Source organism: Uranotaenia lowii, chromosome 1, assembly GCF_029784155.1.
Source record: "Uranotaenia lowii strain MFRU-FL chromosome 1, ASM2978415v1, whole genome shotgun sequence".
Lineage (NCBI taxonomy): Eukaryota > Metazoa > Arthropoda > Insecta > Diptera > Culicidae > Uranotaenia > Uranotaenia lowii.
This window is the reverse complement of record NC_073691.1, coordinates 105,754,680-105,769,436: the sequence shown is the minus strand read 5'-3', so window position 1 is coordinate 105,769,436 and position 14,757 is coordinate 105,754,680. Positions and strand designations below refer to the sequence as shown.

The 14,757-nt window shown below is 37.7% G+C and overlaps 1 protein-coding gene across 1 annotated transcript; it reads left to right on the top strand.

Moving 5' to 3' along the window:
• The first annotated feature begins 2,342 nt into the window (after positions 1-2,342).
• Positions 2,343-3,157, top strand: LOC129740503 (uncharacterized). The gene is made up of 2 exons (XM_055732203.1): positions 2,343-2,600; positions 2,672-3,157. The coding sequence occupies exons 1-2, from the start codon at positions 2,348-2,350 to the stop codon at positions 2,761-2,763; spliced, it is 345 nt and encodes a 114-aa protein (XP_055588178.1). The 5' UTR covers positions 2,343-2,347; the 3' UTR covers positions 2,764-3,157.
• The last annotated feature ends 11,600 nt before the right edge of the window (positions 3,158-14,757 follow it).

The following is a 14,757-nucleotide window of genomic DNA, read 5'->3' as shown; positions in this document are numbered from 1 at the left end:
AAACTTATGTTTACAGTTAATCCCACCCCTTATGCATCAAAAGTTTTAAGGATGATGGGACATCCAATTGGCGTAGTTAGAAAAATTATTGGTTTCTTTAGTTATTTTTAATTTTCTAAAAACATGCGATTTTCACACTCCATAGAAAATGGGGTAACTTGCAACAAACTTTGTTTTTAATGAAAAATCTTATGAAAACGTATGAAAATTTATAGTTTTTAATATATTTACGATGCCTTTAAGACCATTACGCATGAAAACACCAATTGCAGTAATATTTTTATTCTGTAAAAATGAATTTTCTCATTTTTTTCTGAAAATAATGATGCTGCATACATTCAGGGGCTAAATAATACTACGAAAAATTTTACAAGCTAAAATCATAAAATATACGTTTGGATGAATAAAACTTAAATGTTTACAAACGCGTGATGCATAACATCCATATTCCAGCACATGGAAACGCGATTTACAAGGTGTTTCTTAGATTTGCACTTTGTTGCATTTTACCCCAGACACCTAACTGAACTATAAAAATATTTATTTAAAAAAATTGAGTGATTGTTCGAAACATATTTTTACATCAACAGTGCTGGTATAGCATGAGGAAACCAGTAAAAAGATTGTAGGTAATATTATCAAGCCAATCCGTCATACTGGGTAAAGTTTTTTACGGCATCGAAAATTGTTAAAATTCTTACATTTATTGCTCGATTTTTCAAATTTTATATAAAAATAAAAAACTTTCAAAAACTTGCTTAAGATGCGAGAAATTATGTCATCTTCATTTTGAATGTATTAAAAGATAACTTTATAACAATACATTAAAAGAAAAATTGAATCAGTGTGGTGTTATATAAATGTTGCATCAAACCCCGCCGTTGCATGATGCCCCGTTCGACGGTAAGTACCGAATTTTCTCGAATGTGAGCATGAAAGTTACAAAAGGTTCCTCAAATAGCCTTCTATGGACTTGAAGTTCCAAAAAGTTCCTCAAATAGCTTTTTTTTATGACATGTCGCATCCACACAGTATGAAAGTTACAAATTAAGTCTCGAATAGCCTTCTGTGAATTTCAAGTTCTAAGAAGTTCCTCAAATAGCCTTCTGTGAACTTCAAGTTCCAAGAAGTTTCTCAAATTGCCTTTTTGTGACATGTCAATCGCACTCACACAGTATAAAAGTTACAAATTAGGTCTCAAATAGCCTTCTGTGAACTTCAAGTTCCAAGAAGTTCCTCAAATAGCCTTCTGTGAACTTAAAGTTCCAAGAAGTTTCTTAAATTGCCTTTTTTGTGATATGTAAATCGCATCCACACAGTATAGAAGTTACAAATTAGGTCTCAAATAGCCTTGAGTGACTTCAAGTTCTAAGGAGATCCTCAAATAGCATTCTGTGAACTTCAAGTTCCTAAAAGTTCCTCTAATAGCCTTTTTTGAGACATGTCCGCCATTTCATGAATATGAAATGTGAACGAACAGGGCATATAATAAATAAATCATTTTTTGGAGCTTGGAAATTGTTAAAATGTATAATATATTTTGAAACTTACACTAAGAACAACTTAAAGCTAACTCGCAAATGATTGTTTTTGAAAAGAGTAAATATTTTGACTTTATAAAATTTCGTCCAACTGTATTTACTTTTTTTTTATGTGTGAGCAGGGAAAAGCCCCTGGGAGTGGAGCTAATTTCAAGCCACTTCTCCCAAAGGCATAAAACCTCCTCATCACTCTTTTATTTTCTCTATCTTTTTTGTAATGTTTTCCGAATGATTTGATTATACAATATTTTTACATTTTCTTTTTTGATTCTTAGATTGATTAGTTGTAAACAGTTTTCATAACATAGTTTTTCGGCTGGTGGCGGTGGTGGTGGTTGGTGGTGGCGGTTGGTGGTGGAGGCGGTGTTGGAGGCGGTGGTGGCTGGTGGCGAGAAGATAAAAAATATTTGGACAGGCATTAGTTTGACGTTACACAGAAAAAAATAATGACTTTTACGTGTCATTGAAAATGTTTGCCTATAAAACAAAACAACCTGTAATAAAAAAAGACACGTAATTTTAAATTGATTCATCCGAAGAGAATAAAAAATCATCTAAAATTACAGCAAATGTCCTGTAACAAAAAGGAGCATGACATTTACTGTAGTTTTACAGGTCGAACAAAAATTACGTGTCGTTTAATTTCACGTGACCAATAATTTTCAATCGCCCATATATAAGCAAATTCAAGTGCTTCTGGCATCACGGATGAGAATCAGAAAGAGAAACGTCAAAAGAAGCGCGCGCGGACGTTTTGTTTTTATTTTGTTTCGTTCTAGTTCTTCGTTTCGTGCTGGGCCGGAGCTATGATAATACGCGGATTTGGGACGCGTGATAACAACGTTGTCATTCCCATAACAGCGGTAAAACATTCCGTGCGTGAAACATCAGCAGATGCAGCGAATTGCGGTCGTCGAAGTTCATCGAGTTCCGACAACTGTAGCCCAGTGGTTCCGTGGCTGCCTTTCTTGTCCCAGGTTCACCAGCAGCAAGTCCAGATGGCCGTCGTCCAGGCGAAACAGATTGCTAAGCGCGAAGAAGTGAATGCGCCGATATGGGGTGAGTTTTTTTCGGTTTGTTTTTGATTTTTTTTCCCCGGAAAACTAATTTTGTTCCTCCGTCATAAACAGTTGCAAACAGTAGGAAGCATCCCGGAGACGGTTCGATTCTTGACTGGAAGCCACACGGTACACAAAATCGTAGTCGATCGGAAGGGTTATAACCTGACATACCGCTAGGAGGATTACAATAGTAATAAGCAACATATTAATACAATTTGAAACAAAGATTAGTTTGAGGTAATAGCCAGAAATGAAAAATGCCATAACAGAATAGCATAGGCAGCTTGTGCTGTGTTTAGTTATTAAAGAGGAATCATACAGGTAGAGCTGCTGCTAAAAAGTATAAAAACTTAAACATTTAGGATATTTTTCGCAGTGGAAACAACTTCAATGTAACGAATCGAGATTCGTTACATTGAAATGTTTTGCCATCAAGACCGAAGGAATGTTCAGTTTATATGTCGCATGCTCTTAAAGCAACGTCATTATTTTGAATTTGTTATCCTCTAGCTTTGTTCAAAATTTTGCAGTGGCAGAGCAATCAATAAGAATTAATAAAGGTAAAAAATGTAGATTAAATAAAAGCTAAATACAGTTTCGAATTATGATGAGTTAGATATTTGACTAAATTCGAAAAAAGCCCATTAAACGAATCTTACCTAGCCATTACACGAATGAACATTTACAGGTCTGTGATTTTAAACAAGCCTGTAAAAAATTCATTCACTTAAAAATAAAAAACACGTATTTTTTTTCGACCTGTAAAATTACGGTAAATGTCCTGCTCCTTTTTGTTACAGGATATTTGCCGTAATTTTACAGCAAATAATTTTTGCTGTGTAGATACAGGTCACTAGCGGTTTACGCGAGTGATGAAGGTCCAGGAGTTTGATGCGTTCCCAGTGAGAAAATTCTCTTTTAAGGGAACGCTGGCTGTCAGGTTACCGGAAACCGGACTGTTGGTTTAGTTTACTGGATGTATGTATCCATGTTAGCTTTGGTGCGTCGCTTGATGAGATCTTTGAATTTGGCGATGTTTCTTTCCGATCGTATGTTTTCAGGTAGTCGGTTATAGCAAGTCTTACCGTAATATGTGAATGCTTTTTTGGCAAATTCTGAGGTGGGTTGTCTCACAGACAAGCTACTTTGGTTTCTCAATGGATATCTGTGATCAGGGCGGTCGTAAATTTGATTGTGATGAGCGATTGGGTTATACAGATGATTGTGAATAATAGATACAGCTTGCATTTCCCTCAATGCATTGATTGGAAGAGTAGATTTATCAGCTTCGATGTACAGATTCTTGGTCGGATATAATCTAGGACGCTTGTATACAGCCTTTAAGCAACGGTTTTGAGCTATCTGTAAGGGTTTCAGCCTTGTTCTGGTAGCAGCTCCCCATATAAATATCAAGTACTGAAGTTTAGATTGAACAAACACATGGTACATAGTCGCGAGTTGTTTGCAAGGTACGAAGCCATTAATCTTCCAAAACAGGCCGCAAGCCGAAGTTATTTCACTTTTCAACGATTGAATGTGGTGTGTCCATTTCAAACCAGAGTCGATTGTCAATCCAAGGTAAGTGAATTTTGTCACACGTTCAATTTTCACCGAGTCGACAAGCAGATCACATAGTCCAGTGTCAGAAGTTCGGAACGGGTTCAAAATCATGTGTTTTGTTTTCGATAAATTTAGAGACAATTTGTTTTCGCTAAAGTATTGTTGAAGCAGTTTCATGTCTTCTACCTTATGTTGGATCATCATATTGAGGTTTTTTTCAGTGTACAGTAAACAGGTGTCGTCAGCGAATAGCCGTGGTTTTCCGTGCAGTTTCAAGTTTGGCAAATCATTTACGTAGATGAGGAACAACAGGGGACCTAAATTACTTCCTTGTGGCACTCCTACTTCGAGAGGTCGGAGATCACTCTTCAAACCGTTTAGCATCACATATTGGTTTCTATTTGACAAGAAGCTTTTTATGAGGTCATGAGCTTGTCCGCGTAGTCCGTAGAAATCCAGTTTTTTCAGAAGGATGGTGTGATCTATAGTATCGAATGCCTTTTTCAGGTCAAGAAAAAGAAGGCCAGTGTGTTTTTTGTTCTCGAGTGCGCAATAGATTTCAGTAAATAAATCAGAGGTTGCAGTTGTGGTGCTCGAGCCTGAGCGGAAACCATATTGATGCTCATAAAATAAGTTATTCTGTAGGAAAAAGTCGGTAATACGTGACACCAGCATTTTCTCTAATAGTTTACTCAAAATTGGCAGGACGGAGATAGGACGATAATTGTTGGAATCTGTTTTTAATCCTTGTTTGTGGATCGGGACAACTCTAGCAACTTTAAGACAATCTGGGAATCTTCTAGTAGAAAGACTTTCGTTGAATACGTCTCTCACTAAATCCGAAAAAAACTGGAAGTGTCGCTTGATAAATTGTGCGGGAATTTCATCGTCACCTACACTTTTATTAGTTTCGAGGTCTTTTATTAGCAAAATAACTTCCTGTGTACTTGCAGGTCGAAGAAATATTGAGTTTTGCAGTGGCGTTAGTGTTTCAAATCTATTAACGTCGCCTAGACTTCTTATCTTTGAAGCAAGCTGGGGTCCAATTTCGCTGAAGAAATCGTTGAACTTTTTAGCAACCAGCTGCTGATCATCGATTAAATTCCCTTCAACATTTAGTTTAATTTCCTTACTCTGGTTCTTTGAGACTCCTGCGAGGGAATTGAGGCATTTCCACATGGATTTTGGGTTGGCATTGCTGAACAGTTTTCTATAGTATTCTCTTTTAGTAGTTTCTTTAAGGTTTTGAAGATTCCTGGAGGCATGTTTTAAGAGATCACGAAGATAGGCACTACTTGGATTTCTTTTTAATTTTCCAAGAATTTTATCTTTTATTTTCATCCACTTCCAGAGATCCAGTGTAATCCAGGGACAATAGCCTTTAATTTTTGCTTTGATTTTATAAGTTGTTGTACATTCTTTTTTTAAACTTTTGTATGCTGTAATAATTTGGGCTAGGCGTTCATGGGGTGTGCAGGGATTCATATTCCTTACAAACATTTCGAATTTTTCATCGAGTAAAGCATTTTTGACGACTATTTTCTCAAGCTCCCGTACGCATACACTTTTCCGCAAATTAATTGAAGATATTACACAGCAATGATCACTAATATCTGTGAATAATGTTTTGTTTGTGATCCTCGATTGAACAGCTTCGGAGCATATGACATGGTCTAGTATGTTGTTGCTTATAGGTCTCGTGGCATACGTATTTGTTACTTGAAAATTAAACGATTTAAGAAGATCAATGTATTCGACAGTATTTTGAGCAGTCATATTATTAACTGAGATATTAATATCACCAATTAACACGCACGAGGAACCCTGCTTGGCGCTCGATAGAATCGTTTCAAGTTTGGTTAAGAAATTGGTAATACTGTACGAAGGAGGTCTGTAAATTGCCCTACATTCATATGTTGTTCATTGATCTTCAAATTAATCTGTATATGGTGATAACCAGCATCATGTTCACACCTGATTTCATCATAACGAAAACTGTCTCTTACATATAAAGCAAGTCCGCCGCCTGCACTGTCGCTTCTACAGGAAAACATGCTTTTATATCCTGGGATCTTCAAAAGATGAGAACGTTTTTCTTTGACCCATGTTTCCCCTAAAATTATTATATCCATACACACAAAAAAAAACATAGTAAAATTACTAAATCCGTGGTTTAAATGAACAACACGCAACCATATTTTTGAGTCAATAATGTTTTATTCTTGAAATTACTTTGCGCATGGTAGTTTTACTATGTGTTGATTTTTGCTGTGCATAGTAATTACGACGGCATTCGTAGTAAAACTGTTAACGATAGAATGAGTTATTTTACTTTGAGCATAGTAAAATTGCAATTTTCCATTATTCAAATAATACATCAAAATAAGTATCGTATCATGATATACATCACAAAATTACCACGCAGCATGGTGTAAAGACCTCGAAATGAAATTCATTTGTTTACATTCATGTTTTTTTATTTATTTAAATTATTTTTTCATACTTCACTTTATGGTGGTAGCACCACCCACGATCGGGGCACTGGGGATGCATCCAAGAAGACAGCTTATGGCTCACACTCAGCGTCTGAAATGAAAATGAAAAAAAAAACGGGAAACAATTAATTATAGGAAACACGAAAATGTGCAAGAACTGTGCAGTTTACTTGTTTAATAAACATTACATTGATTAGAAAAAAAAAATCACAATTTCACTCACCTGAAAAACTGAATTTTCCGGCCCGGCAGATCTGCTGAAATTGCGTCCCGCAAACAGTGCGCCAGCTCACCGGTTAGCATCCTTCGTCCCAATGTCTTCCGACGTTGTCCGACGTACATCATCGAGCGAGGTTGGGGAACTCGAAATAGCATTCGCCGACACTAAAACAAATTAATTAAAAAAACAGTATAGCAGCAGGTGAAAGAAGTAAAACAAAATCTCACTAACCTGAAAAATTTCCGACCAGACTGTTCTGCAGAAACAGATTTAAGAGAAAAAATAGTGAAAATATCACGAGGATAGCATTTTTGACAACACAAATGCGATGTTTCAACATTACCATGAGCATAGTTATTTCAAGAACACGAATTGTGTAATATCAAAATATCATGCGCATGGTAATTTTGACACGAGGAAATTACTATGAGCTGTCAAAGTTCGCATAGTAAAAATACTATTTCGTAGTATTATCGCCCAGATTTTTGGTAGAAAATACTAAATCATGGTCGAAAATACTAAATGATGGATATAGTAAAATTATCATGACTCTGTATTTGAAAAACCCATGCAGATTCTGTAAATTGTTGCAAAATCATTTTTAATTCATCGAATTTGGATAAATTATTCAATCCTCTTGTATTTAGTTGGAATATGTTAAGTTCATTACGAATTCTTTTGATATTAGAAGCATATTTATTTAATTCATAGATGTTATTATAAAAGTAATTTTTTGTTGTGAAATCCATTTAGTTTATTACAAATTTGCTCTTAACTTCACATTAATTAATCTGCATGCGTTTCGGCGACGACACGATAAAAGATGAAGTAGATGAGTAATTCAAGGCTCGCTTATTCTTCGTTTCCAGCATTGCTAGCAGTTCGCTTTTTGTTCCAATTTTGTCCACCTTCGCTCCATCAGTTTTCTTTAGAAGAATTTTACCGTCTCGTCCTGGCCAAATATATTTGTATCCTAATTCATCCTGAACTAGCCTCGATTCCTTTAGCAGCTCTTTCCCATATGACGTCATCTCGTCCCGCAGAGTTACTGTCTTGACCGAACCACGATAAAATTCCCCGATGTCAGCTGCCTTCAAGACTCCGTGCAAGCGTTTCTTGTCGAACAATTCTTCCTTTTTTGTGTCAGCTTGGAAAACAACCAGGACCGGCGCAGCATTTCTTGTAGTATTATTCCCGTTTAGGCGTTTCGCGCTAATAAATTCATTATTTTCCAATTTACAGCCTACTGTATTTGCGAGAGCAACGATCACTTCGCGTAAATTTTCGCTTTCTGTGGATGGTAGTCCTAGAAGTATGGCATTACGCGAAAGCCCTTTGCGATTAAGATGATCGATTTCAGATTCTAATCCCTCAACACGTTTTGTAAGGTCAACATTTTTCTCCTTGCAATTTTCGATTTCTAATTTTAGCTCATGATTTTCGGATCTTAGCAAAGCTAACTCCTGTCTAAAATCCTCGAAACCTTTACTAAGATAATCGAATTTGGATGCTAAAAACTCCTGAGTGGCCTCAATGTGTTTATTGGTTTCCTGAATTTCGGATATTTGCTGCTGTGACTTTTCTATAGCGCTGCGTACATTTGCAGACTCGCGGCGCGCTTCGTGTACACTTTGTGCTATTCCGCGAATTTCTTCCACAAGAGCATCGAATCCTTCATTTTTTTGGTGCTGTTGGTTATGAAAGTTCAAACATTGCGACGAGCAGAAAAATGGTTTACTTCTTGCTCTAGCAATCGCATTCCCTCGAAGTTTTTTACACTAGAAGTGAACAGATTGATTGCAAGAAAAACATTCTATGACACGCTCTAAATTATGCTCAACGTGATCACATATAGCACAGATCACTGCAGACTCGTCATCATCATTGAAAGTCATGATGATTGTGTGCAATCAAACGGTTTCGATGGGAGTCACTCAGTCTCACTTTCCAAAACAAACGTCGCGGAGAGAACGTGAGTTACCAATGATAGTTGAGCGGACGGTTTGATGAAAACAATGGACGTAGTCGCGACGGTGTAATTTCTTGTGTTGAAAATACGTGAGAATAAATACCTCGGATCCAGTAGTTTTAGCGTCGTGTTTACCAAGATTCCAGATGTATGGGTCACAGTTGCCGTTCCGAAGTACTCCGTTGTCAACTGCTCAATTTTAGAAGGTATGGTTCCTCTATAATTTCTGATTTTTTATTCGCTTTAAAAACAGGTCACATCCAACAAGTCCAGTGCTGCCAGTTTTTGCCAGTTTTACTTACCACGAATTTATCACACATTGAAAGTCAGTTGAAGCAATTCATTAATTAAATATCAAGATAAACTCAAGAATTTGTATAATTTTTAGCTTAACAGTTATAAACATGGAATTCCATTTTTTTAACCGATATTATTTTAACGGATGATTGATTTATACGCCGTTTCGTAATGTTTCTTAGTCATAATCAACATGCGTCTTTGCTGCTGGCTGCTGGCTGCCTTTGCGGGTATTTTAGGAAGCTTATAACCACTTCAAATTTTAGTTGCCGGTAAGGCAACATCTAGGCGTGGCATCGTGGCAGCGTGTTTGGCTATCATCTCGGAGGATCGGGTTCAAATCTGGTACCAGGACTAATTTTTTCCATTAGGTTGTTTGATTGCTTGTTTAAGCGAATCAAACAATTGTGTAGCAGAACTGGCGTGCGTGCCGGCATGTATCGAACAAAGTTAAAAATAAAGCAATTAAGTAAGATCAATTGAGGGAGGTGATGGAAGGAATAAAGATGCATGCCGAGAAACCGGCAGCACCACATGGGCTGGTGGTGACCAAAGTAAAAGAGGAGAAGAGAAATATTTTTTGTTTTTGCTGATTAAACGTTTGCTTGTGGGCTGAATAGAAGGCCGTTCAAATCTATAATGGAACTTCAAAGTTTCAATAAGAACTTAAATTTTGGGCTGAATAAAACGAACTTCAGCACATTGATTATGCTGATTAAGCTGTGTTCGACCTCTTTAACGAGACTTTAGGTTGCTTGGGTAACCATGACATAATTCTAACAATGAATTATCTTTATATGAAAGGGCATTTACCTCCACAAAATTCTGTTACCAATCCAAAGATTGAAGGGACTGAACACTTATCCATTATAAGGAAAATACACTAATTTTGCGCTTGAATTAACGGATATAACTGATGTAATTTAGATCATATTCTTCAATGATTTCAAATCGGATAATATTTACAGACGTGGATCTACAACTTTGCACGGAAAATCTGTCCCGACTCCTCACCTCTGCAAAAAATCATTCGTAATGTACCAGCAGATAGGTGCAGTCTAGATTCCAGCTTTTCGATGGTCGAATTCTCACTTGCCCTCCTTTATTGTTCGATCGTCAGACGTATACTTGAATACGCAGCACCAGTTTGGGCCCCGTTCCAACTGACTTTGAGTCAATCTCTCGAAGGATTCCAGCGAGCGTTTGTTCGCTTTGCTCTTCGGAAACTTAACTGGAATCCCGAAGTCAGGACTCCCTATGAACATCGATGTAACCTGATCCATCTTGAAACGCTATCCCGTAGAAGGAAGTTTCTGCAGTGTTTATTCACATTCGACTTACTGAGCGGCAATATTGAAAACAACGATATCCTGGATTGCATAAATTTGTATGCTCCTACACGCCCGCTGCGGAATCAAATGCTTCTTTGGATTCCATCTCATCGAACCACGTATGGCTACTACAATCCAATAGACACATGTAACCGTTATTTTAATGAGTGCGCTAGAATTTTTGATTTTGGTATGTCTAAGCAGTTATTTAAAAATAGGTTAAGGCATCTCTTAGAATAATAAGTCTGTGCGAAACAATATTTATTTCGAAGACCAATAAATAAATAAAGTTTTTTCCTTGCAACAATTCTGCTCCGGGAATTGATAAAATTAAATTTAACTTGTTGAAAACCCTTCCGGACGCTGCTAAATTTCGCTTGCTAAATTTATTCAATCAATTCTTGGAGAATAACATTGTTCCCCAAGAATCAGAAGAATGGGGGGGGGGGCACAATTTTCCCGTATGTTTGGATAACGTGCCGCTATTAAGCCTACCCCCATTCTTCCCCAAGAATGGAGACAAGTGAAAGTAATTGCTATCCAAAAGCCTGGGAAACCTGCGTCCGATCCGAATTCGTACCGTCGATAGCGATGTTGTCTTGTATCCGCAAATTGATGGAGAAAATGATTTTGTTCCGATTGAATAAGTGGGTGGAAACAAATGGTCTCCTTTCAGATACTCAATTTGGGTTTCAAAGGGGCAAAGGGACAAACGATTGTCTTGCTTTGCTGTCTTCTGAGATACAAATGGCGTACGCAAAACGTGAGCAAATGTCTTCAGTGTTTCTAGACATAAAGGGAGCTTTTGATGCAGTCTCAATAGAGGTGTTGTCGGACAAGTTGCACTCCCGGGGTCTGCCTCCTCTTTTGAACAACATCTTATACAGCTTTGTGAGAAACATTTGAACTTTGCTCACGGAGATATTGCAGTAAGAAGAACCTCTTACATGGGCCTCCCCCAGGGTTCATGTTTGAGTCCACTTTTGTACAACTTTTACGTAAGTGACATCGACAGCTGTCTTTCTGAAGGCTGCACTCTAAGTCAACTTGCAGATGATGGCGTGGTGTCTGTCACAGGATCTACTGAGTCTCATCTGCGCAGACCTTTACAAGATACTTTAGACAGATTGGCAACCTGGGCTTTGGGGCTTGGGATTGAGTTTTCTCCTCAGAAAACGGAGATGGTTGTTTTCACTTAGAAACATAAACCAGCTCAACCGAAGCTTCAACTCCTAGGCAACAATCACTCAATCGAGATGTTTCAAGTATCTTGGGGTCTGGTTTGATTCCAAGTGTACCTGGAGGGCTCATATTGAGTATCTGAAAGGAAAATGCCAACGAAGGATTAATTTTCTCCGATCAATCACTGGCACCTGGTGGGGAGCCTATCAAGAAGATCTTATAAAATTGTATCGAACTACTATTCTCTCAGTGATGGAGTATGGAAGTTTCTGCTTTCAATCAGCTGCCAAAACGCACCTTATTAAACTTGAGCGGATTCAAAATCGTTGTCTCCGCATCGCTTTGTGTTGTATGCCCTCAACGCATAATATGAGTCTTGAAGTTTTGGCAGGCATACTCCCACTTAAAGATCGATTCAATTTACTATCTCTGCGGTTCCTCATTAGGTGTGAGGTCATGAACCCATTGGTCATTGTTAATTTTGAAAGGCTACTTGAGCTAAATCTTCAAACCAGATTTATGTCTATATATCATGTCTTCATGTCCATGCAGGTAAATCCTTCTTCGTATTCTCCAACTCGTGTTTGCAACCCAGACTACGACAATTCTTCTGTCCAGTTTGATTTGTCTATGCAGCAGGAAATTCGTGGAATTCCGGACCTGCACCGTCTGCTTTTGGTTCCAAGAATTTTTGATGCTAAATGAGAACACGTCAATGCTGAAAAAATGTACTTTACTGATGGCTCTGTTATGGATGAATTTACGGGATTTGGAGTATTCAATGAAACTACTAGTGCATCTTACAGTCTTCAATCACCATGCTCTGTGTACATTGCAGAGCTTGCAGCTATCCACTGGGCATTGGGCAGAGTTGCCTAACGACCAGTTGAACACTACCACATCATAACGGATAGTCTTAGCTCTATTGAAGCAATCCGTTCAATAAGACCTGGAAAGCATTCTCCGTACTTCCTCGAGAAGATACGGGATACGTTGAGTGCTTTATTTAAACGTTGCTTTTCCATCACCTTCGTTTGGGTACCCTCACATTGTTCGATTCTGGGCAATGAGAGGGCAGACTCTCTTGCGAAAGTGGGTGCGACGGAAGGAGACATTTATTACCGTGAAATCGTTTTTAACGAATTTTACTCTTTAGTTCGAATAAACTCACTTGTCAACTGGCAGCGCAAATGGGACGAGAATGAGTTGGGTCGATGGCTCCACTCGATTCTCCCAAAGGTTTGCCTTAAACCCTGGTTCAATAGGTTGGATCTATGTCGAGATTTTATTCGAGTATTTTCTCGTCTTATGTCCAATCATTGTTCCTTAAACGCGTTACTCTTTCGTGTAAACCTGACTGGCAGCAATTTGTGTAGCTGTGGCCAAGGTTACCATGACATCGAGCATATTGTTTGGTCGTGTGAGGTCCATCTTGTCGCCAGAGCGAATTTAATAGACTCCCTTCGGGCCCGAGGAAAACCACCTAACGTTCCAGTGAGAGATGTGTTGGCTGTGATAGACTTAGACTACATGTTCGAAATTTATCTATTCTTAAAATCTATCGACCTTCGTCTATAACTATTTTCATTTTCACGTTTCCCTTCCTATATCTTTTCTTTGAAAAATTGTAAAACTAGGTTAAGTAACCAATTGTAAAAAGCAAAAAGATGTTGGCTCTTTAAAACTCAAAGGTCCGAGCCGTTTCAAATAAACGAATTATAAAAAAAAAATATTTACAGATACCCAAAAGCAATGGGACCGTAAGCGATGCGTTTGCGATTCACATTTGAACACTTGTGAAGAGATTTTATCAAACGGAGTTACTAGGAGAGCAAAGAGATTAGTTAAATGAAAAATCATATTCCAAATTGGCAAAACAAGAAAATATGGAAGAATACAGCTTGTGCAAATGCATGTACTACACATGCACTATTGGCATACCCTACTTGAGAGAAAATACGTACAAAAGTTCAAGAATACTAGCAAGAATTTAAAACTGATTCTGATTCAAAACATTATCTTCCAATGTTTTGAACTTGAAAAACTTCTGAACTCTGCATGCAATAATTGACCTTGACCTATTTTCTCCCTCTCCCAGATACAGCCTCGTTGATTTCCAATAGACAGAAATATGTGATAAACGTATCTGGGAAGTACTGGATAAGTCGCCTCGTACGACATGGACCAGTATCCCAGTGGCAATATTCTTTAGGCCGCTGCCACTCAGCCTAGGCTTCCAAACCAGGACAACACGCTCCTTTTTTCAAATTCAAAATTAAGTTTGACCGAGGCTCACAACATAGTTAGATTCAATGAACAGTTAAGTTTCTTTTCCCTAACTCAAAACTGATCCAATTTTTCCTCCGGCGAGGGTGCAAAGCCGAGTTTGACCTTATGAACTAAAAATTGAACTCTCTTTGTTGGACTGAATAAAATTCAGCGATTTCACTTCGAACCGGAATAGCGACGAACACGTCGTAAAATTTTGTCGTTCCGAAACAATTACCTGAAGACTATAAAGGAAAGTCATAATGGTATGTCCGCGTTGTCAGCGTAAAATTGTGGCCGTCATTGTCATCTGGGGTGAGCAGCTTGGAATGTCCGGAAACTTCCGAATGTTATAAACTTCCTGTGGGAAACTCGAACCAGGGTGATAAAGGAAGTGTAATGGTTTAAGATGGTGTGTTAGGGTCTGTGGTATGCAGTGGGTGTGGGTTAGGGGCCGTTCACTAATTACGTGAGCACGATTTTGGAAATTTTCAACCCTCCCTCCCCTAGTAAGATCTTACGTTTTTATATTCGTTGAAAAATTGACACGTTTTTTTTAAATAGTTTGAAAATATTAAAAATGTGACATACATGCTTCAAAGCAAAGTACTTATTTAGTAAGATTAAAAAACTATATTTTGAAAGCACAATCTATACAAAACAACAGATGAAATTTCATAAACGATTAAAGAAAACATTATTCAAGACGTAGCATGTTTGGGGTTACAATAAATTTCAATAAATTTCCACAATCGAATAAACAATATAAAATCTAAATTCCGATTTAAAAGAGAGAGATCAGTTTAGCACAAGGTACCATACAAAATTGTTAT